This window comes from Herpailurus yagouaroundi, unplaced genomic scaffold (genome assembly GCF_014898765.1).
Source record: "Herpailurus yagouaroundi ecotype Mexico unplaced genomic scaffold, PumYag 166, whole genome shotgun sequence".
Taxonomy (NCBI): domain Eukaryota; kingdom Metazoa; phylum Chordata; class Mammalia; order Carnivora; family Felidae; genus Herpailurus; species Herpailurus yagouaroundi.
Window position 1 is genome coordinate 8,246,300 of NW_024412407.1, and position 25,786 is coordinate 8,272,085.

The following is a 25,786-nucleotide window of genomic DNA, read 5'->3' on the forward strand; positions in this document are numbered from 1 at the left end:
AGACTGAATTAACCTCACCAGTTGACTTTTCTGGTTTCACCATTCTTAAAATTCAGACTGTCCTAAAACAGTTCTTTACAGATTAAAAAGAAAAACTACATATTCAGAAGACAGTTTTTATCCCATTACTCAAAATTCATCCACAAGAAATATTGGAAAGCTCTGGAAATGCATGGAGGAAAGCATAGTGTCTCTGTAAGTGAGCAGCTAGTGGTGACCCTTCCCACTGTCCTCCTGGGCAACCTGCAGCCCAGGTGAGTACGGGGTGAAGCTGGATTGAGAGCAGATGTGACTCAAGTTCAGGCTGAATCTCCTTTGGGGATCTTTCTTCACAAAGCCACCCCTCCTTCCTGGAACCATCCAGAAAGGACCCATGGGGTACTAGAAAACTCCCAGGTGACCCGAGAGGACTAAACTCTCCCTTCACAGTATAGATTCCTTCTCCGGCATTACATTCAGGGCAGACAGAGAATTTTTATTTTCTCAGTTCCATAGGGCAGCCCACAATACTACCGTTAATGTGTCCTGACCACCTTAGTACCGTTTGGGAACAATGCCCTTGGAACTCAGAAAGCCGTCAGAGCAAACTGACTCCCTGAGCTCTCCAGAAACAGGGCCGTCATAAGGACCTGAAGGTGGAGTGGCCTGGGGCCTGTCCCACCTCCTGGCCCTCCAAAGAAAGCTGTTCACACGTCGGGGAACACGTTAGAGCCAGACACACAGAGAATCAGCTTTGGAGTCAGCTTGGGATTCTAGAGCTAGATGTGCCAATTAGACCTGTGTGAACTTGCGATGATTTGCTGAACATCTGAATCAGAGATTCAGATGGTCTGTACGTCTTAGGAATGTCTCGAGGATTAAATAAGAAACCATCTGTAAAGTGCTTATCCTGATGCTGATCTCAGTAAGCATCAAGTGAATGGGGGAGTTGTCCCCATGACACCCTTGGTCCCCATTTGAGGCCACAGCTTTTGGGTTTAAGTGCTAAGCTACTCAAAGGAAGTTTCACCTACAAGAAGTCCTGAAGAAAAACACACTAACTGCAGTGACTGGTCACTTGTCCTGAACACTACCTCTTCCCTGCTTTCCCCAAGCTCTCCACACAGCAGATGTTGATGCCTGGACTCCCCTTCCAGGTTGTCAACTAACATCCAGATGAGGCCAAAGATCTTTCTCAACTCCAGGACCAAGAGTGTCTAGTTGCAAAAGGCTAAGACTCGAGCACAGACTTTCAGTTGAGACCTGACCAGGGATCACTTCCCAGTTTCCACCTTCACCTTGTTCTGCCTTCAGTGAACAAGGCCAATTCAGCCTCTTTGAACCTGCTTTCTTGTTTATACAAAGAGGATAATACCCAATTAATTGAGTGGTTGAAGGGATTAAATGAGGTAATATTTATGTGTAAAGTGCATAGCACAGAAGCTGGCAAGGAGTAGAATTCAATTCATCACTCTTGAATCCAATTCAAAAAAATGCCAGGTAATTGCAGCATTTTTGGTACCCTGAAACTGGCAAATAAGTTAATCAAAGGATGAGCTTGAGATCATATGTTCTCCGAACAAATATTGGTGAATATACCTTCTGTCCCATACAGTAAAGATTTCAAGAGACTTATAGAACCATGCTCACGGTTTAACCTATCTTGCCTATTCGGATTTCTTTCCTTATTTATCAGAATTATTTTGCCAGGCAAGATGCACACACTACTTCAAATTAGTAAGTCCATACTAAATTAGCTTTCTGTAGGAAAGGAAATCAACTTTTTGAGGACCTGTAGAACAATGATGTGGGTACAATTAACCCTCTGTCAACAAGTTGGGAAAACAGGGCTAGGACAAAAGTGAGGCCTGGGAGGGCAGCACTGTCAAAGGCAGAATTTGTTTTTTGTTTTGTTTTTTTTAATTTTTTTTCAACTTTTATTTATTTTTTGGGGGACAGAGAGAGACAGAGCATGAACGGGGGAGGGGCAGAGAGAGGGAGACACAGAATCGGAAACAGGCTCCAGGCTCCGAGCCATCAGCCCAGAGCCATCAGCCCAGAGCCTGACGCGGGGCTCGAACTCACGGACCGCGAGATCGTGACCTGGTTGAAGTCGGATGCTTAACCGACTGCGCCACCCAGGCGCCCCTCAAAGGCAGAATTTGAACACAGGTCCTGAACACAGGTCCGTGGGAGGTAAGCGGCCATCATTCTGCCCCGTTCTGTTTGCACTGCATTTTCAATTTCTCGGGTTTATGCAAGAACATTACCTTCGAAATACGGTTCTCAGGAGGCTACTGCTATATTAACGAAACCGATTTACTGCCGCTGGAAAGGAAAAAGGATTTTAGTTGTCAAGAGTCTGAAATTTGGTTGTCCTCTCACTTTTGCAGCAGTGATTAAAAAATAAAAAATAAAAAAGTGATAACCACTCCACTACTATAAGGGCGTATTCAGTCTGCCCGGTTGAAACGCTCCAGGTAGATTAATTTCTAAATTATGATTCACCTTCCCTTTCCTGTTTTGATGGAACACGGAGACTGAACGATTCCTGTCAATAAAAAGCTCGAGTTTCCACCCCGCAACTTCGCTCTATAATGACAGCCTAATTGGCTGGGACGCAGGTGGGATTTCCTGTCGCCATTTTAAGGAAACACAACTCCCCTGCAGGGAAGTGCCCAGTTAAAAGGGTCTGTGCCTGAAACAAAGAGGAAGCAAAAGAAAGGGAAACTGGCCGAATTGCCCATTCCCCTGCATCCTGATCCCTCGCTCCCCACTGCCCCTGAATTAAGAGCGCCCCTTCGCGCCCAGGCAGGTGCGCGTTGCGAGCTCGGCAAATCTATGGGGTCGCGTCACACCCAGACCCCCAAACAGAGCGCCAAAGCACAGGTCTCAGGGAAGGCTGGTTAGGTCTGCGGGTGCTGGATCCGGAAGAGGGGAGGCGCCTCCCACCGCGGGGTAGGGACAAAGGGTTTCCAAAGGTGCCCTTGCTGCCCCCCACCCCCGTCCCCAGCCGATCCGGCCCGTCTCGTTGCGGTCCCCCGAGCCAACACACCGCTCCATCGCCACCCGCAGCTCCAGACGCTGCCAGCCGCCTGCAGGGCTGCGCGCGGACCAGCCACTCCCGCGGCCATCCTCACGCTGCGCCCTTCCCACAATGCAACTCCCCTGGCTCCCTCGGCCCATCTGCTCTCTGGCGTACCCCGAAATGCGGCCCCCTAACACAGCCCTCCTCCGCCGGCGCCCTCTTAGCCGCCCCCACTTCCATTCCCAAGGGCTCCGGGTCTCCAGCCGGCCCCGCAGCCGGGTCCTGGGCCCGCTGCCAGGCCCCAGGGGGGCGTGGGGCAGGTGTCCAGGCTGCACGCCGCCTCCGCTCCCGGTGCCGCCGTCAGTGCGCCCGGCACACGCACTCCCCGCAACCCCTCCCTCGCCCCTTCCCCGATGCTCGGTCTCCGCCAGTCGCAGTCGCTGCATCCTCTGAGAGCGGCAAGAGGGAGGTCGCCAGGCGCGGCCGCCAGCGGAGACACCATGTGACGGGCACCGCTCAGTGACACGCAGCTTTGGTTAAAGAGCGGGCGCGCGGGAGGGGAGGCGGCGGGACGCGGGACGCGGAGGAATGGCCTGACTTTCCCCCTTTAAACCATCACGAGCCATGGATGCGCAAAGGCGACGCGCCCCCCAGTAGGAGAATGACTGCGATTCGAGACCCTCCGCGCCCTAGCGTGTGGATGTAAGTGCGAGGCTGGCGAGCAGAGTGTGGGTGGGGGTTGGCGGTGGGGGGAGACTCTGATGCAATCGGCCCAGAAAGGAGGAGGAGAGCCAGAGAGCGCGGGCTGGGGTGGCCACGCCGCTCTGCCTGAAGGTCGCCGGGAACCTCCGCCCTTCACCTTCCTCGGAAATCCGCCACGCCACGCCAAGCTTCCCCGCCCAGCCCTCGCTGACGGAGGCCACCTTTTCCCGGCCGAGACAGCCAGACCTTGATACAAAGGACATCACACGGCCGGGGGGTAATCCCGGAAGGGCGGACACCTGGTCTCCTTTGGCCACTTTTCCCTTTATTGCCCGAGGTAAGGCCGATTTTGCTTTTCTAGGGGAGCTTGAGGGAGCGGCGGCGGGAAGGAAAGGGATGTTCTGGATGCGAGAGAGGAGGCGGTAACGTACAAGGCACCCATGCGGGCACGGAAGGAATGAGTGTGCGGCTCTACCGGATGCGTTCGGGTTTTGCTTTTAGGAAAAGTCCAGGTCCTCTGTTCTTTCAGACGCACTCGGCAGCGTAAGGAGGCGCAGGGGCCTCTGATTTCACCTTTGCGTGAGCTGTGGCTTACTTTTTGGGTCTGTTTTCATAGCGGGAGAGTGTGGCTCCAGATCTAGTTATCTAGTTAAACGATACGAGGGGTCAGGGACCACGCGGGTCTGGGGGGGGGGGGTGGTGGTGGTGGAGGAGTATAGCGGGCGTGAGGGCGCTGCTGCCTACGCGAGAAGTGCTCGAATCCTGGACTTTTGGGGGGAATTTCCTGCGTCCGCTTGGCCCAGAGGAGGGCAGGTGATGCCCCCGGGGGTATGCGTGCGTCCGGCTGGGGCTGGAGGCCTGGGCGCCGCCGGGGAACCGAGCCGCCGAGCGCGAGTAAACAGGAGCACGTTTGCAGTCTCTCCTCCAGGTCTGCCTCTCTCTGTAGGGAGACTAGAGTAGGAGGATGCGGGGGGGAAGGTTACTAAAGGATGCCGGCGGTGATTCACTGCCCTTTCCCGCCCCGAAGAGGTGCCTTCCTAAATGAAGAAGGGGAGAAAGAGAAGTGCTGTTCTGAGAGCTGGATTCCGCTGGCGAACAAAAGGCCACCGCTCGCGCGGGGCCCCGGCGCGGACTGCCCTCGCCTCCTCTCCTCCCGCCACCCCCCAGTCCCCGGCACCTCGCTCGCGTTCCTAAATGTTGCCACAAAAGGCCTTTGAACTCGCGGCGTCGGTGCCGGAAGGAAAGCGCTCCTCGGTCCTAATGCACGCCCTGGGGCGCCCGTCCACCCCCCCATAATCCGCTTCCCTAGCGTCGAACTGCTCAGCACCCACTGCGACCCCACAGGTTACGGGGCTGCATGGGCGCTGCTTCCCTGCGGAATCGCCCGCCCCTGGGTTTGGGGTGAACTGTAATCAGGGTGTACAAGAGCCTATGGCGGCAAAAGGAATTTCGCGGTCACAGCGTCACCGCATTTCGGGATGCCTTTCACAGGCTGTCTGGGGCTTGAGAAGGTGGTGCTACAGTTGAGAGTCCTTTGTGTCTCGCTCTGCGGCGCGGACCCGGTTTTTATAGCACTGCTTCTCCCGTGGAAACCTTAGAGCCGCCAGGATCACGTACTTTCTCTGACGAATCCGTGGCGATGTTAGGTAGTTAAGAGTGAAAAAGACCCCCAGCACTAAGAAACGGTATTTATTTACACGCAAATGAGGATTTGACATCTCTGCAGTGAAGTTTAAAATTTTTTCTTTTTTTTTTAACATAAGGGGGAGGAGAGAATAAATGTATGGTTTGCAGACTGCGGGGCACAGCGAGGCTGTAATTGTCACCTTGATAGAAGAAACTGTGCGGCAACTCGTGCTTTTTCTGACGTCAGAGGAACAACGGAAATAAAACCTGAGCTAGGTGACCGGCCGGCCTCATTCTTAAACATCTCACGCGGGGTGGGTTGAAAGCTATGTGAAACAGTCCAGCTGGGGCACCGACCGGTTGTGGGTCCCAACTTCAAAACGGGTTTTACTCTTCAGAGTGGCTTCAATTCTCGGCATCTGGGAGTCTTGCCTAGTTTGGTTTGAGGTCTTGAAACCTTGATGAGGTTTATTTACTCTCCCCACCCCCAGCACATTCAATAAATATATCTTACTGAGGACTTAACTATTTGTAACCATATAAAGTTCCTGCTTCTGTGGGGGAAACATACAATAAACGCGCATACAATGAATTTCAGATCTTTGTTAGCGCATTGAAGAAGTAAAACAGGATCACATGATAGGGATGGGTGCTTGAAACAGATAACCCTCTAGCGGGGCCTGTGTGGGAGGGTGACATTTGTCCAGAGACTAGGAGGCCAGGCATCTGGCTATTCTCGTTTTATACTTTCCTCCCTCCTGGTGATAGTTGAGGACAAAAACCAATCTTACTCACTGTTGTTCCCCTAGTGCCCAGCACAGAGCAGCAGCTTAATAAATGCCTCTTGGATTGAGACCTTAGCCACCTCATTCATTTCTTTATGCTACTGGTGACCATCCCTTCCTTTTTCTATCTCATTTGTTCCCTTTTCTCCCAAGTTTAAATATGAGAGATTTTTTTTCTTCTTTTCTTTAAACTCTGCTTCTCTTTCTTTAAAAAAAAGGTTTTTTAATGTTTGTTTATTTTTGAGAGAGAGGGAGAGACAGAGCCTGAGTGGGGGAGGGGCAGAGAGCGGGAGACACAGAATCTGAAGCAGGCTCCAGGCTCCCAGCTGTCAGCACAGAGCCTGACGCAGGGCTCGAACTCATGAACTGTGAGATCTTGACCTGAGCTGAAGTTGGATGCCCAACTAACTGAGCCAACTAGGCTCCCCTGCTTCTCCTTCTTTCTTACCGTCTCCCTACTTCTTACCCACTCCCCTATCCCCTGGGTTACCAGGCCCTTGCAAATGCCTCTCCAACCTGTCTTCTCATCTCCATTCCCACTTGCCCAAGTTCAGGTTCCTGTCACCTGACCTAGACATGGCAATTCGAGTAGTGTGTTGGGGTATGAGGACCATGAAACAGATGTGGAGGTGCCCTGAAGAAACCAGTGCTTCATAGAAGTGCGACACGTGGTTAAGAGTGAAGCAGGGAATGAATGAGGTGTTAACACCTTTCTGGTTGCTCTCTTCCAGTACCAAGCTCTGCTCCCCTAATTCAATCTCCACATTTCCATGAGATCTGTATTTCTAAAACTCAGTTTGCTTTCCTAATGACTTTGCTTCTAAAAACCTTCAGGGGGTTCTCGGGGCGCCTGGGTGGCTCAGTCGGTTGAGCGTCCAACTTCCGCTCAGGTCACAATCTCGCGGTCCGTGAGTTCGAGCCCCGCGTCGGGCTCTGGGCTGATGGCTCGGAGCCTGGAGCCTGCTTCTGATTCTGTGTCTTCCTCTCTCTCTGCCCCTCCCCTGTTCATGCTCTGTCTCTCTCTGTCTCAAAAATAAATAAAACGTTAAAAAAAATTAAAAAAGAAACCTTCAGGGGGTTCCCATTGCCTAAAATCAGTCTCAATTCCTTAGCCAGACTCTCAGGACCCTCCATGATCTGACTCCTTGAATCTTTCCCTCTCTTTCTCTCAGTTCACCCAATGCTCTTCCTGTTGCTTTTCTGCTTCAATATCAGTGTTGATTCTGGACTGGAATGCCTACTAAAATCCTACGGATCTGTGAAGGCCTAGCCCAAATACCACTTCTCTGCCCTTTCAAATAAGTGTTCACTGATCATCTCTTAGCATTTCCTTTTACTTTTTACGTAGGATTTATCTTTTACTTCTTGCACTTTTGTCACTCTCGGTGATGGAAGGTAGGGGATGAGGCCAGAGGCTTTGAGTCAGATACGAATTCCAGATCCCAACGTACCCGCCCAGGGATATTGGGCAGCTTGTTTAGCATCTCTAAACTTCAGGGTTTCTGCCTTGTTTTCTGTTTGTTAAATGGGAATGAAGAGAATGACAATGGTGGTGGTAGTGGTACCCATCTCATTGAGTTAGCCTGACGATGTAGTTAAGATAACGGGTATGAAGTGCTTGGCACCATGTTAGTGTTGCGTATGTATTGAATTAAAAGAGACTTTCGGTTTGTCATCTATCAGAGGTGCTGGGAAAGTTGATCAGCAAAGCTCCCCTTACCTCTGAAATTGTGTGCATAGTTAATCACTCAAAATGCTTTTCTCAAAATAATACCTTAATGGAAACTCTGAGAGGGGATGTGGGGGTGGGGGAAGGGTGCGTGCAGAAGTAAGCACTTTCAAAATCACATTATAGACTTCAGAAAAAGACACCTTGGACCACTGACCCTAGACCGAGGCTTTTAAAAACATTGTTATACTTATTTCTGAAATCGGACCACATTATAGTCACTGACTTTCTAGTGCCCACCTATGTGTTAGGGTTGCCTACTGAGAGTGAAGGAATTTGGTGATCAGGAAGGCACTATGTTTTGGGGAAATTTAGCCAGCACCAAGTTCACAATCCAGGAACTCTGCCTCAAGTAAAGTTACAATGTGTCTTTGCCAATTAACTAGCTGGGCACACTTGGACAAATCATTTAACGTTTTTATGCCTCATTTTCTCATCTCTCCAAAGCTAGTAATAGTTTTTGAGCTCCCTGACTCGCAGAGTTGTGAAGATAACAATGAAAATATTGCTGAGGAAACCCTTGAACAAGTTAGAAGATCTATTCAAGATGTCATCCAAGATGACCAGTTATCTGGAGTTAAATGTGCTGCTAATCCACCGCTTTAGGGGACGAGTTAGATTAGTGATTCTCAACTCTGGTTTCATATTAGACCTACTTGGGGTCTTTGAAAAGCTACCAGTGAATGCCCAGATTCCATTTCTAGATCTTTAGATTTAGTTGACCTGGGGTGGAGCCCAGACTTAGGAGCTTTTTAAAAACACCAAGGATGATTCTAATCACAGTGGCTTAGATTTTATTTTATTAAATTTTTTTTTTTTTTTAGAGAGAGAGAGAATGCATGCGCGAGCAGGGGAGGGACAGAGGGGAGAGAGACAAAATCTTAAGCAGGCTCCATGCTCCTCGCGAGCTTGACGCAAAGCTTGATCCCACGACCCTGAGGTCGTGACCTGAGCCCAAATCAAAGGTCAGATGCTCAACTGACTGAGTTGACTGAGTGGCTTAGATTTTAAAGCAAACAAAACAAAGTCAGAAATCAAATGAAGAGCTCCGTATGTTGCTTGATAAAGTCTAAGTAATGCAGAATTGTGAGCTTGACTGACTTTTTCCCTGATTTGACTAACCCAACCAGTTTTGACATCATGGGACCATAGCCTTAGGTTACAATTTACAACCTGAATTTTCCCAGGCACAAAATCCTGTCCAGTGATACAGCCAGGGCCACACATAAAAGATTAAATGTGTGGATCTCAGTTTCCTTGTTTTAGGAGTGATGAAGAAGATTGGAAAAGAGACAATGGAAAGGAAAAGGAAAGGGATAGGTTCTGACCCAGGTATAGGAGGAAGAGGCTCTGAGCAGGAGAGACAGGACAGAGTGCAGAGAAAAAGTTGTGTTTGATTGATGGGACTCATTTTGTTGAGGTTGTACACTGGTGACTATAAAGCCAAATAAAGTCTGCGAGTACATTTTGTGTGACCTACACTTTCTCTTAAAATTGTTTGGAATTAGTTGTCAGTATTTAAACATCAGATTTTCACTTAAAATCTGCATCTGTTGGAAAAAAAAAAAGGGACGATCTGGCTTATTCCCACTGAACTAGATAGGGTACATGTTCTCCAGTTCCTTATGCCAGTCTGTCTTGCCCATTTTCTCGTGGACCTGGGCACTGTTTGCATTTGCAGCCCTTGGTCTGCATCTGTAGACCTTAGTACTGGCTGCACGTTACACTCTCCTGGAAGCATTTAAAATATCCATGCTTGATCCCACCCTAGACCAATTAAATCAGAAACTGGTGTGTGTTAGGTTATTTAAAAAAAAAAAAAAAAAAAAAAAACCAAGGTGATTCCTCTCTGTCTAGAACTGACAACTTCTAGCCTACGTCACCTATTCAGAAGATTTGTCCACAAGCCCATTTCTTATCTCTGAAAGTGATCCATTAAGAAACATTATAGAATCATAAATCCAGGGGGTTTTAAAACTGGAGGATATCTTTGAGAGAGCATCAGTTAATGTGATCTTCCTATTTTAAAGTGAGAAAACAGGCCTAGAGGGAAGAAAAACTTGTCCAAGGATTATTACATCATTTGGTATTAGGGTATAGTGTGTTTTCCATTTTCTCTTTTCATGTAAAGGCATATTCGTAAATTTTTTTTCTTTTACAAATGATCCTTTTTACATGTACCACTTTGTGATGCTTTAAAATTCTCCTTATTTCTATTATTTCTTGAGTATTTTTGTTGGGAGCTAGCTGTCATAGCTTAGCTAAGCCTTAATAACAAAGAAAATCCCATCCAGTGTTTTTAGTTCAACCATAATAAAAAATATCATTAGAGCAAAAATATACATGTGCAAAGAAAGAGAATTTTCTCAAAGGCTGAACTATTGCAGGTTGCTTTCAACTCTGTGTTTTTAGGAATTACTTACATCTATGAATTTTCAGTAGATGAGGAAGATTTTTTTAAATGTTTATTTATTTGTTTTAAGAGAGAGAGAGAATACACGTGCGGAGGAAGGGTAGAGAGGGAGAGAGAATCCCAAGCAGGCTCCATGTTATCAGCATGGAGTCCACTCGGGGCTTGATCTCCATGACCTGAGCAGAGATCAAGAGTCTGATGTTAACCTACTGAGCCACCCAGGAACCCATTGAGGAAGATTTTTAATTTTGTGGTATACACACTGCTCAGATACACTCACTGTTCTCATTAAATTAAGTTTCAAGTGGATTTTTCTTAATGTAACATACAGTTTGTCCTCTTAAATCCAGAGTTACAGATACAGAGACTTCATTGACTTCTGAAGTTTATCAGTATTTTCTGTCTTAGAGAAATCACAGTAGTTTCAAAACATCTGAATGTGGATTAGGTTAATTCCCGGACATCATAGTCTGGGCATTTTGATAACAGACATTTGAAAGAGCATATAGGAACCAGAACAGAAGAGGAATTCTGGGAGCCGTGAGAGCAAGGGTTGGGATACTGTGAACAAGGTAGGATGCACAGGGGTCAACCTGTTATTTTGTTTTCCTGAGAAAGTGTGTTTGTGGGGATCACTGATACATTATCTGCAGACAGATGATCATAGCTTGCTTTTTAAATTTAGTTATCATTATTACTGTTAACATATTTGCTGCTACCATGTGCTAGGGAGCTGTGAGGTTTATGGTCCCTGCCTCAAGGAGTTGAGATTATAATTAGGAAGGATGATAGAATGCAAGAAAACTATTAAGATATATAAGAATCCTTGTGTAAGCCAATGAGTAATCTATACAAAAGTCCTGAAAGAGTTCATCACAGGTAAACAATCTGTCGTGGGTTGGTCATGGGAAAAAGATATCACAGAGAAGGTTGGTTTGAAATTAAAAAGAAAAAAAAAAGCATGAAAGTCAACAAGCTGGGCTTTGAAAGAAATGTCCTTAAGTAAGCATGGGCTTCACAGGAAGGGGGAAGGAAGCATGTTCAGGGCCAAAGGAATGGTGTGAACAAAGCAGAAGACTGCGTACAACTAGATCCGCGGTGGGGAACGGAAAGTTCAGGAGGAACATCACGGGAGAGAAAATTAAAAAGATTGTTATGAGCAATCCGTGTTGCATTGTAAGGGTCCAGAGATTAGACTTCATCCTGCAGACATTGGGAAGTTACAGTTGGCAAGAGGGGAAGAGAAGTGGGCCAGAACGTGTGTCTGCAGCCGGGAGAGGGTAGAGTTAGCAGGTAGCACAGAGGCACTGAACTCTGCAAGTTAGGATTGTGGGCAGAGAGGAATGAGGGGCAGAGAGGATGGGGGCACGTATGAAAGAATGTTGATGGGGGCTGGTGACTGATTAGATACTCAGCAGCATTAAAGTAATACCCAGACTCCAAGTCTGAGTGATGAGGAGAGGGAACGTTATCTTTAACAGGAATAGGACAGCTGATGCGTGAGGTCAGTGATGTGTTCAGCTCGGCATGCAGAGTTTGAGGTAATGGCAAACATCCACGTGGAGAAGTCCAGCGGGCAGCTGGAGTCTACAAAGAACTTGTGGAAATTTTTCTGAGCAGGAAGGAGCTTGAGAGATCCACTTTCCCTCCAGCCTTCTCATTTTACAGATGAAGAAACATGTGACATGTTAAGTGACTCGATCATTATCAAGTAGTATTTACAAGGGAGATCCTATTGCGTAATGCAAAGGAATGCTAGTTTTATAAGATGAAAAAGACTGGGGAAAGAAATCGGAAAGATGCCTTTGTGGGATGAAGCCTGACACTACGAGCTTGAAACCTTAAGAAGGAAAGAATTTGGAGCGTGTGCCCGAAGAGCTACTCCTCTTCCTGCATAAGGGAGGAGCGAGGGGGCTGGTAAAGGAGGCTTGGAGGCAGTGCTCCGGAGCATGTTGGTGGAGGTCAGGAAGCAGTGCTCCCTGTCGTGGAAGGAGTTGAGGAAAATGAGGACTGAGACAAGGCCACCTGCCTTGACTAGAAGTCATAGCAGTGGTAGCAAGCATAGTCACAGTAGCCTGTAGGCACCAGGCCAGGTACTGGTGTATGTGCTGCCCATGTGCCCGATAGTGGAATCTCCTTTTTTTTTTTTTTTTTTTTTTTATTTTAAGTTTACTTATTTGAGAGAGACAGACAGTGTGAGCTGGGGAGGGGAAGAGAGAGAGAGAGAGAGAGAGAGAGAGAGAGAATCCCAAGTAGGCTCTGCACGCTCAGCACAGAGCCCGATGTGGGTCCCGAAGTCATGAAGTCGTGAGATCATGACCTGAGCCTAAACTGAGAGTTGGACGCTCAATTGACTGAGCCACCCAGCCCCCCCCCCCCCCGCCGATCATAGAATCTTTATAATGACCGAATGAGGTGGGTATTCCGCGTCACCCGTCTGCAGATGAAGAAACTGAGGCAAAGAGAAAACCTACTTGCCCAGGGTCCACAGCTCCTAATTGGTAGAGCCAGAATTTGCCACTTGAGTGTGGTTTCAGGGGAGTGATGAAGACAGGAGCAAGTTGTTCAGACTGTTGGCAGTAAAGGGGGTGGGGGTGGTATTTCAAGGTTATAGACAAAGTCACTTCCCAGATATGGAGCTGAGAGTAACTGGCGGAAGTCAGGGAAACCGGCGGAGAGGAAGTGGTGATTCAAAGTGCTGGCACGGCTGAGGCCACTTGCACTTGGTTAAGACGTGAGTCTTGAATAAGAAAGAGAGAAAACATCTACAGTTTGAGATTGCTTACTGGCTCCCAGCCTGTTCACTACCAAAAGGCACTTGTATTATTCCCCATGGTCCAAAGATCACAGGTTTTCAAAGATTCTATCAGTTTTAAGCTTTTCTTTTTTTAAATTTTTAAAAAATATTTATTCATTTTTGAGAGACAAAGAGATACGGAGTGCGAGCAAGGGAGGGGCAGAGAGAGAGGGAGATACAGAATCCGAAGCAGGCTCCAGGCTCTGAGCTATCAGTACAGAGCCCGACGTGGGCTTGAGCCCACAAACCATGAGATCATGACCTGAGCTGAAGTTGCACACTTAACCAACTGAGCCACTCAGGCACCCCTTTAAGCTTTTGTTTTAATTGAAATATAATTTATATGAGATACAATATCTAGATCTTAAGGACACCGTTTAATGAGTTTTGACTACAACCTTAATATATGAATTTATTTCCTATTTTTGTTATTCAAAGAAACATAAAATTGCCAGTTAGAATTTAGGATCATCACACCAAGTTAATGCAATCTAGTTAAAAGCAAGGATACCTGACATTTAGTCAACCTGTTTGGCATGTTTGAGGCCTTTTGAGATACACAAAAGCAGCTCATGGGTTCGCATTATTACCAGCTAAGAGCCAGGTGATCCAAGGATCCCAGGTGGGTAAACTGGCTCAGGCCCGGGAAGAGACGGCAGGAGGAAGAGGACCATCACTGGCCTGAAGGCCTAACACTCTCTCAAAACTATTGGCCCAGTTATTATAGTTGATTCTCAGGAGTTGAACTAGGAAAGGTTTGATCTTATTAGTTTTTCAGAATAATAATAATAAAAAAAACAAGAGGGATTCATAACAATTTTAGAATTAAGTATGTGTGACCAGACATTTAGTGATATTAAGGAATTATTGTTAGTTTTTAGGTTTGATAGTGATCTGTTGGTATTGTTTTATAAAAGCATTCTTTTACAAATATGTGCTAAAATATTTTACAGATGATACGATATCAGAATGCTTTAAAATAATTCTATGTGATGGTTGGGGGTAAAACTTCAGTAAGATTGGCCTGACCTGATAATTGTTGAAGTTGGTACGTGAGGGTTCATTATTCTATTGTCTATTATTCTGTATATGTATTTAGAAGTTCCCATCATAAAAGTTTGAAAGGGGGGAAATAAAAATAAGAATATCAATTAGGGTTTAGTTGCATGTAACAGAGATCTTCCTATGTGTGTTAAGTGAAAGAGATTTAATACAGACAACTAAATACCTGTAAGATGGTTAGAAGAGATGGCAGATGGCCTGAGGCTGGGTCTTTAGAAATAATTACCAGAATACCACCACTTAAAAACAGTGCTAAGGGAACTGCTACTTGTGCCTCTGTCAGGAAGGCAGGAAACCATGAAGCCAGTTTCTTATGGTCTCAACTGCGTGCTCCAGGAACACATCGCTTGAGCCACATCCAATGATCAGGAATCCATAGCCACACTGTTGGCTCCAGAACTCTCTGCTGCACCTGTTAGAATTGTACCAGCAGAATGGATGCCATCAACTTTCCATCATCTACAGAACTAGACTAGAAGGAAGTAGCAGCAAATATTGAGCAGGATCCACCACAAAGTACATGAGCAATTGAAATTGTATTTATCCCTAAAAGTGATTTTGGACATTGTTTAAGTTACAATATATTCTTTGGTTTGGTTTTCTTTCAGTTGGCTTTTACCAAACCTATAAAACTTCTACTACTTAAGAACATGTACCTTGCTCCCTTTACTCTAGGTAGGTTCATCTGAATGGTCACTCAGGGCTGTTCTGTGTACATTTGGCCTGTGTTGTTCCCAGTACAAGCAATGCCTTCCCAACCCCCTGGTCTAAATCCACCTGTTTTTAGACATAGTTCAAGTTCTAACTCTTTGTAAAACCTTAGCAATTTCTCCAGGCAACCATTTATTTTCCTTCCTTCCTTCCTTCCCTCCTTCCTTCCTTCTTCCTTCCCTCCCTCCCTCCCTTTCTCCCTCCCTCCCTTTCTCCCTCCCTCCATCCCTCTCTCCTTCCGTCCCTCCCTTCATACCTGTCTCCTTCCCTCCTTCCCTTCCTTCCCACCTTCCCATCTCCCTTCTTCCTTCCTTCCTTCCTTCCTTCCTTCCTTCCTCCTTCTCTCCATCCCTCCCTCCTCTCCTCCCTTCCTTCCTCCCTTCCTTCCTTCCTTCCTTCCTTCCTTCCTTCCTTCCTCTCTCCTCTTTCTTGCCGCCTTCCTTCCCTCCCACTCTCTAACTCTCCCTTTCCTTCCTTCCTTCCTTCCTTCCTTCCTTCCTTCCTTCCTTCCTTCTTCCCTCCCTTCTTCCCTCCCTTCTTTCCTTCCTTCCTTCCTTTCTTCCTTCCTTCCTTCCTTCTGTACATCGGTATGTCTGTGTATCTCTGAAATATTTCTGGATTTTTCCTTTATTCTGCCATATAGTTTGGTCTCTATCATGCAGATATTTTATAGTATACTGTCACTTTATATGGGATGGTCTTGCTTGCTTAAACAGGGTCTAAGCAATGTAAGGCCAGACAAGTTTTTCTGTAGATCTTCTCCTTTGATATATAACACTATGAAGAATAGAGAATAAGTTTATGTATTTTATGTTGGTACTATTAGTAAAATGTACCAATAAGCATACCAAGATAATGCTTGCTTAAGAGTACCTCACAAGATTGTGGTAAAGGATAAAAGATGTTCTGTGCTGAGTAAATTTTAATTTATAAGCTATTATAAAAGTTGAGAGATAGTAATTATGGTTGGGCTAACATCATGATCTTCACACAATGATCCTATTAGGTCTTTTAATTAATTGTATGTGATCTGATAATCGCGTCTGTATTTCAGTGAAACTGTAATTTTTTGCTTCTTGAGCTCAACTTGCACTTCCTGCCTCTGTGCCATTGACCATGCTCTCCTTTACTGAGACGTCTCAGCTCAGGCCCCATCTCTAGTCAGTCACTTGTCTGTCAAGCAGTGTGACTGTCCAGCAGTAAAGGTTGGATGTCAGTTTATGGCACAATCAAGCAGATAAGCAAGCATTTGCAGTAATGGTGTAGGCTGTGTTTACTTTCTCGACATAACTCAGGGTAGGAGATCATATCTTGTTAAGTGAAAAAATACGTTTTAAAAACTCTGGTACAATTTCCATGTTTGTAAATGTATACCTATTTTTTATTTGTATTCATTCTTTTCATTTCACAGGTATTTATTGAGTGCCTGCTGTATGCCAGGCACTGTATCTATGTGCATAGAAAAGCCCTGGAAGGTCATACTCCTGTATATGTACAGTGATCATCTCTGTTTGCTGAGATACGAGGTGACTTTTTTCTTTTTACTTGTGTTACACACATGTATTTTCTAATTTTTCTATAAAGGTTTATATTATTCGTTAATAAGGAAGTAGTGTTTTTAAAAAAACATTTCTATTCTCCAAAGTGCCTATAATGTAATGCTACAAGAAGAAAAGTAGGTTAAAAAGAGTGTAAAATCCCAATGTTAATAAAAGAGAAAGAGGAGGAGAGGGAGCTAGAGAGGGAAAAAGAAAAAGAAGGAAAGGGTTATAATAAAAAAGAAGAAAAGAAGAGAGGAAACACACCAGTATCTAACAGTGGCCCAATTTTGGATGGTGGGATTTCTTTTTTTTTTTTAATGTTATTTTAAGTTTATTTTTATTTATTTTGAGAGAGAGTTAGAGGGCAAGGCGAGGGGCAGAGAGGGATATAGAGAGCAGAGGAGGGGCAGAGAGAGATCAGCACAGAGGGGCTTGAACTCACAAGCCTGTGAGATCATGACCTGAACTGAAATCAAGAGTTGGATGCTCAACCCACTGAGTCACTCAGGCTCCCCCGCAGGTGGGATTTCTTTTGCAAGTTCTGTTCTAAAGATTATACAGTGAGTATGTATTAGTTTTAGAATCAGAAAAAAAAAAAATTCTTTTTCAAGAGGCAGTCCAAATGTGACTTTTCTACAAAGCTGCCTCAGATCCCTGAATTTGACCTTTTTCAACCTTTTAAATTCCTTAATCATCTAGCCTCAATAAATATACTGAATAGAGAGTAATTTCTAAATGTGACCTCAGCCTTGGTGAGAGGTGTCACTAACTTTGTTAATTTACCCCATTTTCCAGTTTTCATTTTCAAGAACAAGTTAGATTTCAGATAGGTTATTTCATAACAATAAAAATTTATTCTAAAAAAAAAAAAAGAAAGAAAGGAGATTAAGACACAGACAACACACAGACAGTGGGAAGACCACGTGAGGACACAGAGAGAAGGCAGCTGGCCAGAAGCCGTGGACAAAGGCCTCAGGAGAAACCAAACTTGCTGACACCTTAATCTTGGACTTCTGGTCTCCAGAACTGTGAAAAAATATTTTCTCTTTAAGCCAAAGGGGGGGGGGGGATTAATTCTGTGTGATTAACTTTGTACTGGGATTTGCCTAATACATATTTTCATGGCCAGGACTTCCTCTCGTCTTTTTATTCTTTTGCTTTTATGCCCATTTATTAAATGATTTGTATACACACATGCACACACACACACATACATATATTGATATGAAAGTTGAAATTCAAACAGGAGACTTTAGATCTATTATCAGTCCATCTTTCCTGTCCCCAGAAAATTTTTGTCCAGTGTCCTATTTTCTACCAATTTGGAGAGAGAAAAGGACTCAACCCAAATTGGAAACGCCATCCAGTGAATCAACTTTCTACCAGCCCTGTAGTGTCACTTCAGTATCTGAATTGGTATCACTTCATGTCACTTCAGACTCTGAGGAAGTTGCACAGGAGACAGCTAGTGTGGCAAGACTCCTGGGAAGTGCCCAGTCTAGCCCATCCGTGCAGCTTTCGTTAAGGTGGTCAGCAAGTAAGAGCACATGTTAACGCACTTCAGCTTTTATGAAGTAAAGGCAGTTGTAAACATTGCTGCTGTGCGAAGGCACAGAAAACAGAGAGGCCCTGTTGCTAGCTGGCTAGAAGAATCAGCCCTGAGCTGCCAGGTTTGCCTTAGCCCAGGAGACATGGCACTCAACTCTCCCTGTCCTGGCTTCCTGTTTTCCAGGAGAGGCCCTGCCCTGCAGGCAGGTGAGGCTCTCAAAACATGAGGCATTAGGAAATGTTTTTTTCCTTTTTTTTTTTTTTTTGAAGCCTAGCTTCCCCAGTCTCACTGCTAGTGGGCAGTGAGAGTGTCTTCACAAGCAGAGGACAAAGATGTCCCCCTCTCTCTGGGGGCGTGGGAGGAAGCTCCAGGCCCCCACTCCGGGGTCCATTTACCCTGGCCCCATGGATCCTCATCCATGCCTGGTGTCTAAGGTTCTCCCCATCCTTTTGGGGGTCCAGGCTCAAGAGGACAGGTGCAAAGGGGAACAGAAGGTCCCCAGCACTGGGGGGAATCTCCCTGCTGGAAGTTGTAAAGGATTCTGGAGCCAGGAAAGTTTCATTCTAGATGTGAGTCTGCATGAACAAACGGGAATACTGTGTGGCCTGGTTGTGGGAAAGAGAAGAAGAAAATTTCTAAAAAAGGTATCATTCTAAGGTACTTTCTATGGGTCCTGAAAATTTTATCAATTCGCAAAATGCTTCTTGGGATATACTAGGATGCTTAGCTGGGCACATTAGAGTTTTGACCCTTTATTTTTTTTAAGTTTATTTACTTATTTTGAGAGAGAGTATGTGTGTGAGTGGGGAGGGGCAGAGAGAGAGAGAGGGAGAGACAGAGAATCCCAAGCAGGCTCCACATTGTCAACGCAGAGCCGGATGCAGGGCTCAAACACACAAACCGCAAGATCATGACCTGAGCCAAAATCAAGAGCCAGACGCTGAACCAACTGAGCCACCTAGGAGCCCCTAGAGTTTTGACTCTTAACTAGGCTACCGTCATCTTACAGGTTTCAGGATCAGACAGAATGTCATCCAAAAGGGTTACCATTGGAGGTAAAAAGAAGAACAAACTTATTGGCATTCTGCTTCATTCCATGGTCTCTATCCCCTCACTGGGATGATCCTGCTGAGGCTCCTCTATGTGCATAGACCTGGCTTCTTAGGTTGCGTTTCTTTTTTTTTATTTTTTTAACGTTTATTTATTTATTTTGAGAGAGAGAGTGAACGAGGGAGGGGCAGAGAGAGAGGGAGAAAGAGAATCCTAAGCGTAGAGCCCAACACAGGGCTTGACTCCGTGGACCACGAGATCATGACCTGAGCTGAAATCAAGAGTCGGCTGCATAACCGACTGAGCCACCCAGGCACTCTGCCATCTGCTTCTTAATTTGTGATGTTGTGTGTCTGAAACTCTTTTCCTTCTTCTACACCATTGAAATGTAAGTTCTGCTCATCCATGTGGGGGAGAATATGAACTCTGCAAGTCTTTCGTTTCTGGAGAGGAAATATAGTTTTAGGTGGATTAACCTAAATACCCAGAGTATGAGTTTTTAATTCCCTAATTCCCTGACATGGAGTGATTTCATTGAAGAGATTGATTTAATCTCTTGCAGTTGATGGATAAAGTGTTTGCTAAATTTCAAAACACAGATTTGTCCTTTGCAGCTTGACCTCCAGGTTGGGTAGTTGATCCCTCATGATGCCATTTATTGAGGATTTGCATTGTTATTAAACTGGGATTGCTAAATCAGAGGTGCTTTTGTGTCTTTGTCGTCTGCACCCACGATGTGTGTGCCCTGTGATCAGATGCACTAAAATAACTGAGTCGCTTTCATTTTAAACACACTGTTTCATAAAAGGGCATCGGTATTGCCTGCAGCTGACATGGTGTTCCTATAAACGTGAACACAAAGATTACAGGACATGATTCCCTCTGTAGTTGAGATGGAGAGAGATTTATGACAGGCATAAAATTTAGAGATAAGCCTCTATAACTAGATGTACAAAGATTGCTTTCATGCATTAGATAGCAAAATGTGTTAAATTATCGGTAAACTTTTTTTTTTTTTTGCTTGTAATAGTTTATCTTTAATCAGTGGCGGTATTCATATGTTTAACAATGTTTTCTTGTGTTGTATTTTAGGGGTGTCAAGCTTCTATTTTTGCTGCTATCCCTTTGTAATACACTCAGAGCAGAATTTGGACTAATTTTTTGACCACAGATACTTTCTAAACATGATGCATTTCAAAAGTGGACTCGAATTAACAGAGTTGCAAAACATGACCGTGCCCGAAGATGATAACATTAGCAACGATTCCAATGACTTCACTGAAGTAGAAAATGGTCAGATAAATAGGTGAGTATTTTTCCACTAACACTTTCTATCCAATGAAAGAAATGTCTCTAAAATATTATTCTGGTTTTCAGTTTTTCCCTTGAATTATTCATTACTAAAGTTATGCTCCATTTGAAAATCTAATCTGAATTTCTTATGTGACATCTGTTGGGCACAGTATGCAATAGCAGATGAAACAAATAGGAAAGTAATTTATTCATCCTTTCAATTGAGTCTAATAAAAAGATGTCAATACACTGGACCCCAACCAGCCCTAACTTTTCAAAGCTCTGTGCTTGTGAATTAGACAGACTACTGGAATTTCGCCGCATCCCGTATCTGAGTGTGTAACACTCTCGTCTGCCCTCACCCACATACTAATCAACAATGGTCCACGTCTTATTTGCCAATGTTCCCATTTTAAAACTGCAAACACATTATTGCAAGCATCATTTATGACACAGCTTTTAAATAATAATAACAATGGGTTAGCCCCAGTGGCTCTCTGAGAAAATGTAGTAGAGAATTAGTACATGAAACAGAAAGAAAACAGAGCACGAGTGAGAGAAAGTAGGGAGGCAGATGGGAAGAGTCTGCCCTCAGAGTTCTCTGCCCCAGTTGTGACCTCAGCGTGTCCTTACAGCTCTGGGGTCCTATGTTTCTTAAGTTAGAAGAGTAGGACCAGTGTCTTTTTTCTTTTTGGTTTGTTTATTTATTTATTTTGAGAGAGAGAGTGCAAGCAGTATAGGGGCAGAGAAAGAAGAGAGAATCTGTCAGCACAGGGCCTGACATAGGGCTCTAACCCACGAACTGTGAGATCATGACCTGAGCTGAGTGCAGACGCTTAACCAACTGAACCACCCAGGTGTCCCAGGACCAGTGTCTTTTTAAAAAAAGTGATCTGAGGCATTTTCTGACATACTGATTTTATAGCCAGCATATGTAGATCCCTTAGCAGGACGCTCTCCAGCTTGGGACTCAGTGTTGTGGTTTGCTTGAAGAATGCAGCCCTCCTAAAAGACCAGGGGAAGAGAGCAGAGTAGACACAACCCCTTATTAGAACACCACCGATCTACACATTTGGGGGGTGGGTGGTCAGAAGGAAATTGGGATTGAGGAAAATGAAAACATGTCAGCTCACCAGGCATCTTTGTGGAAAGTGTTTCTGGAAATCTGCCCTGTGTTCTGATACAGTGTACAGTTGGAAGTCCAGCAAAGGACTCAGCTGCCATCATTTACAAACTCAGAAATTACGACCCTGCCTCATCTCCCTTTTCCCTTCCTTAAATGTTCTTAGAGGTTAAGTCTGCAACCCAGACACTTCCTCGTTATTATCCAAGTTCACTGTGTTACATGATGTTTCTTATTGTTGGATGCAAATTTGCTTCTTGCACCTCTTCTGAGTAATTATCAATAATAATTACCATTTCTTGAGCGCCAGGTGTTTTTACATATATTGCCATTTTTCCTTATAACATCATACAATGCATTCTTTTGCAAATAAGGATGGTTTAAAAATGCCTTTTACAAATAAGGAAACTCAGGCTCTGAGAAATAAAGTAACTTGCCCAAGGGCACACGCAGGACTGTGAGAAATCCCTGTCGTTCTGCTTCTCTCCTGCCACCCCTGACTATAATGCTGGGGCATTAATGAAAAAGATCATCTTTACTGGTTTTATTTAACTCTACCAGTGCTATTTTAAGCTCTGTATACCTGGAGCGTCCCGCAGTCACTGCTGACCTCCACTTAATGGTGCATGGGATTCTAACCATTTCACAACTAGGACACTTTGGTTTGATAATGAAGCTCCATTCCCAAAGCAGTGCAAACCTGGAGGACCTTCAAGTGAGTCATTGATAATATTCAGTTTAGAATCTGAGCCAGATCTTTAAATGTTGTACTTACTAAACTGAAAATACTAAGTTTTTGAGGAGGTTACAGCTTGCAGTGACTGGAAATATCCATTCTCGCCTGTGGCTTGGGCACCTTGCCTGGGTGAGCTCACTTCCTCACAGGCTGTGACTCAGGCAGTAAGCAGCTACAGCGGGAGAGCTGGCTGGTGCTGACCGCTTGCTTTGTGGAATTTGGTTCCGCTGCTGCAAATACAGTGTGAGGCATTTCTTTCTTTAATATCCTCTCTTTCACTGACACAGTTCATGAATCTTGCTTCATTCCTGGCTCTAGGACAATTCAAATTAAAAACAGGATGTGACAACGAGAAGCCAAAAAAAAAAAAAAAAAAAAGGCAAATTAAAAACAAAAAAACAAAAAAGACACCCATCATGATTCCTGCAAAAGCTGTACCTAAATACCTTTCACACTTCTTGTGGCTTTTTCACATTGGTGAGAGGAAAGTAGGCTCAATTATATGAATCTAAGAGAGCCAACTCCCAAAGGAGTGAGTTTTTAGGTCACACTGCCTCTTTTTAGGAAGCTAGAGAGAATGTTGAAAACAAATGTTGGTCTCTCCTTACCTGGCATGTAACTGGCAACTTTGCCCAGAAACTCCCCACTAGGATACTATGAGAATCATCTTTTTTGGGGCACCTGGTGGCTCAGTTGGTTAAGCATCTGACTCTTGGTTTTGGCACAGGTCATGATCTCATGGTTTCATGAGTTCAAGCCCTGCATCAGGCCCTGCATTGGCATTGAAGAGCCTGCTTGGGATTCTCTGTCTCCTCCCTCTCTCTGCGCCTCCCCAGCTAGCACTGTCTTTGTCTCTCTCAAAAAATAAAAAAAAATAAACTTTAAAAAAAAAAAAAAAGACTAGTCTTTTTAAGTTTAGTTAAAAATAGAGTAGAGCCATTTTGGTATTAGGACACCTGCCCTTATTCCAGTTCATTTGTTTTCTTTCATGCCCTGATTTTTGGGTTGTAGTCCTAGAAATCTATACCTGAAACAGCAAATCCTTTCAAAATGTCCACTAGACCAGTAGTGGTGATATTTTAACGTGCGTATGAAACACCTGAAAACCTTGTTAAAATGCAGATTCTGGTTCAGGGAGTCTGGGATGGGTCCTGACATTCTAATTTCCAGCTAGCTCCCAGGTGATGCCTTATTGTTGATCCATGGACTACACTTTAGTAGTAGCAAGCTCTAAACTTTCTAGGTGTAAGCTTAAGAGAAAGAGCCGTCTTAATCATCTTTCTATTTCTTATACCTTGTAATGGTATGATATGGTATGATAATAGTGCCTGGTACAGGGTGGATGTTACAAAATATCTGATAGAGAGAGGAGGGAAGATGGCGGCGTAGGAGGACGCTGGGCTCACCGCGCGTCCTGCTGATCACTTAGATTCCACCTATACCTGCCTAAATAACCCAGAAAACCACCAGAGGATTAGCAGAACGGAGTCGCCGGAGCCAAGCGCAGACGAGAGGCCCACGGAAGAGGGTAGGAAGGGCGGCGAGGCGGTGCGCGCTCCTCGGACTGGCGGGAGGGAGCCGGGGCAGAGGGGCGGCTCGCCGGCCAAGCAGAGCCCCCAAGGCTGTCTTGCAAAAAGCCGAGGGGCCTGACGGACTGTGTTCCGACAGCAAGCGCGACTTAGCGGCTGGGAGGTCATAAGTTAACAGCTCTGCTCAGAAAGCGGGAAGGCTGGAGGACAAAGGGAAGGAAAGCTGCTGAGCCCCCGGACGACAGAGCTCAGTTTGGTGGGGAACAAAGGCGCTCGCCAGCGCCATCTTCCCCGCCCATCCCCCAGCCAAAATCCCAAAGAGAACCAGTTCCTGCCAGGGAACTTGCTCGCTCCACCCAACTCTGCGCTTCTGCGGAGCCAAACCTTCGGCAGCGGATCTGACTCCCTGCTGCTGCCACAGGGCCCCTCCTGAAGTGGATCACCTAAGGAGAAGCAAGCTAAGCCTGCCCCTCCTGCCCCTGTGCACCTTGCCTACCCACCCCAGCTAAGACGCCAGATGCCCAGCATCACAAGCCTGGCAGTGTGCAAGTAGCCCAGACAGGCCACCCCACCCCACAGTGAATCCCGCCCCTAGGAGAGGGGAAGAGAAGGCACGCACCAGTCTGACTGTGGCCCCAGCGGTGGGCTGGGGGCAGACATCAGGTCTGACTGCGGCTCCGCCCACCAACTCCAGTTATACACCACAGCACAGGGGAAGTGCCCTGCAGGTCCTCCCCACGCCAGGGACTATCCAAAATGACCAAGCGGAAGAATTCCCCTCAGAAGAATCTCCAGGAAATAACAACAGCTAATGAGCTGATCAAAAAGGATTTAAATAATATAACAGAAAGTGAATTTAGAATAATAGTCATAAAATTAATCGCTGGGCTTGAAAACAGTATAGCTGACAGCAGAGAATCTCTTGCTACAGAGATCAAGGGACTAAGGAACAGTCACGAGGAGCTGAAAAACGCTTTAAATGAAATGCATAACAAAATGGAAACCACCACAGCTCGGATTGAAGAGGCAGAGGAGAGAATAGGTGAACTAGAAGATAAAGTTATGGAAAAAGAGGAAGCTGAGAAAAAGAGAGATAAAAAAATCCAGGAGTATGAGGGGAAAATTAGAGAACTAAGTGATACACTAAAAAGAAATAATATACGCATCATTGGTATCCCAGAGGAGGAAGAGAGAGGGAAAGGTGCTGAAGGGGTACTTGAAGAAATAATAGCTGAGAACTTCCCTGAAGTGGGGAAGGAAAAAGGCATTGAAATCCAAGAGGCACAGAGAACTCCCTTCAGACGTAACTTGAATCGATCTTCTGCACGACATATCATAGTGAAACTGGCAAAATACAAGGATAAAGAGAAAATTCTGAAAGCAGCAAGGGGTAAACGTGCCCTCACATATAAAGGGAGACCTATAAGACTCGTGACTGATCTCTCTTTTGAAACTTGGCAGGCCAGAAAGAGTTGGCACGAGATTTTCAGTTTGCTAGACAGAAAAAATATGCAGCCGAGAATCCTTTATCCAGCAAGCCTGTCATTTAGAATAGAAGGAGAGATAAAGGTCTTCCCAAACAAACAAAAACTGAAGGAATTTGTCACCACTAAACCAGCCCTACAAGAGATCCTAAGGGGGACCCTGTGAGACAAAGTACCAGAGACATCACTACAAGCATAAAACATACAGACATCACAATGACTCTAAACCCATATCTTTCTATAATAACACTGAATGTAAATGGATTAAATGCGCCAACCAAAAGACATAGGGTATCAGAATGGATAAAAAAACAAGACCCATCTATTTGCTGTCTACAAGAGACTCATTTTAGACCTGAGGACACCTTTAGATTGAGAGTGAGGGGATGGAGAACTATTTATCATGCTACTGGAAGCCAAAAGAAAGCTGGAGTAGCCATACTTATATCAGACAAACTAGACTTTCAATTAAAGGCTGTAACAAGAGATGAAGAAGGACATTATATAATAGTGACAGGGTCTATCCATCAGGAAGAGCTAACAATTATAAATGTCTATGCGCCGAATACCGGAGCGCCCAAATATATAAAACAATTACTCATAAACATAATCAACCTTATTGATAAGAATGTGGTAATTGCAGGGGACT

At 45.1% G+C, this 25,786-nt stretch overlaps 1 protein-coding gene across 2 annotated transcripts in view; it reads left to right on the top strand.

Annotated features, from left to right (window-relative positions):
• The first annotated feature begins 3,401 nt into the window (after positions 1 to 3,401).
• Positions 3,402 to 25,786, top strand: part of SLC38A1 (solute carrier family 38 member 1) — a 76,465-nt gene continuing 54,080 nt past the window's right edge. Inside the window, exons 1-3 of one of the 2 annotated variants that reach the window (XM_040488367.1) lie at positions 3,402 to 4,046; positions 16,244 to 16,358; positions 20,065 to 20,278. In XM_040488367.1, coding sequence (XP_040344301.1) covers positions 20,157 to 20,278 — 122 coding nt within the window. In that variant the 5' untranslated portion in view covers positions 3,402 to 4,046; positions 16,244 to 16,358; positions 20,065 to 20,156. The remainder of the gene's footprint in view (positions 4,047 to 16,243; positions 16,359 to 20,064; positions 20,279 to 25,786) is intronic. The other variant, XM_040488368.1, reaches the window with a different exon arrangement.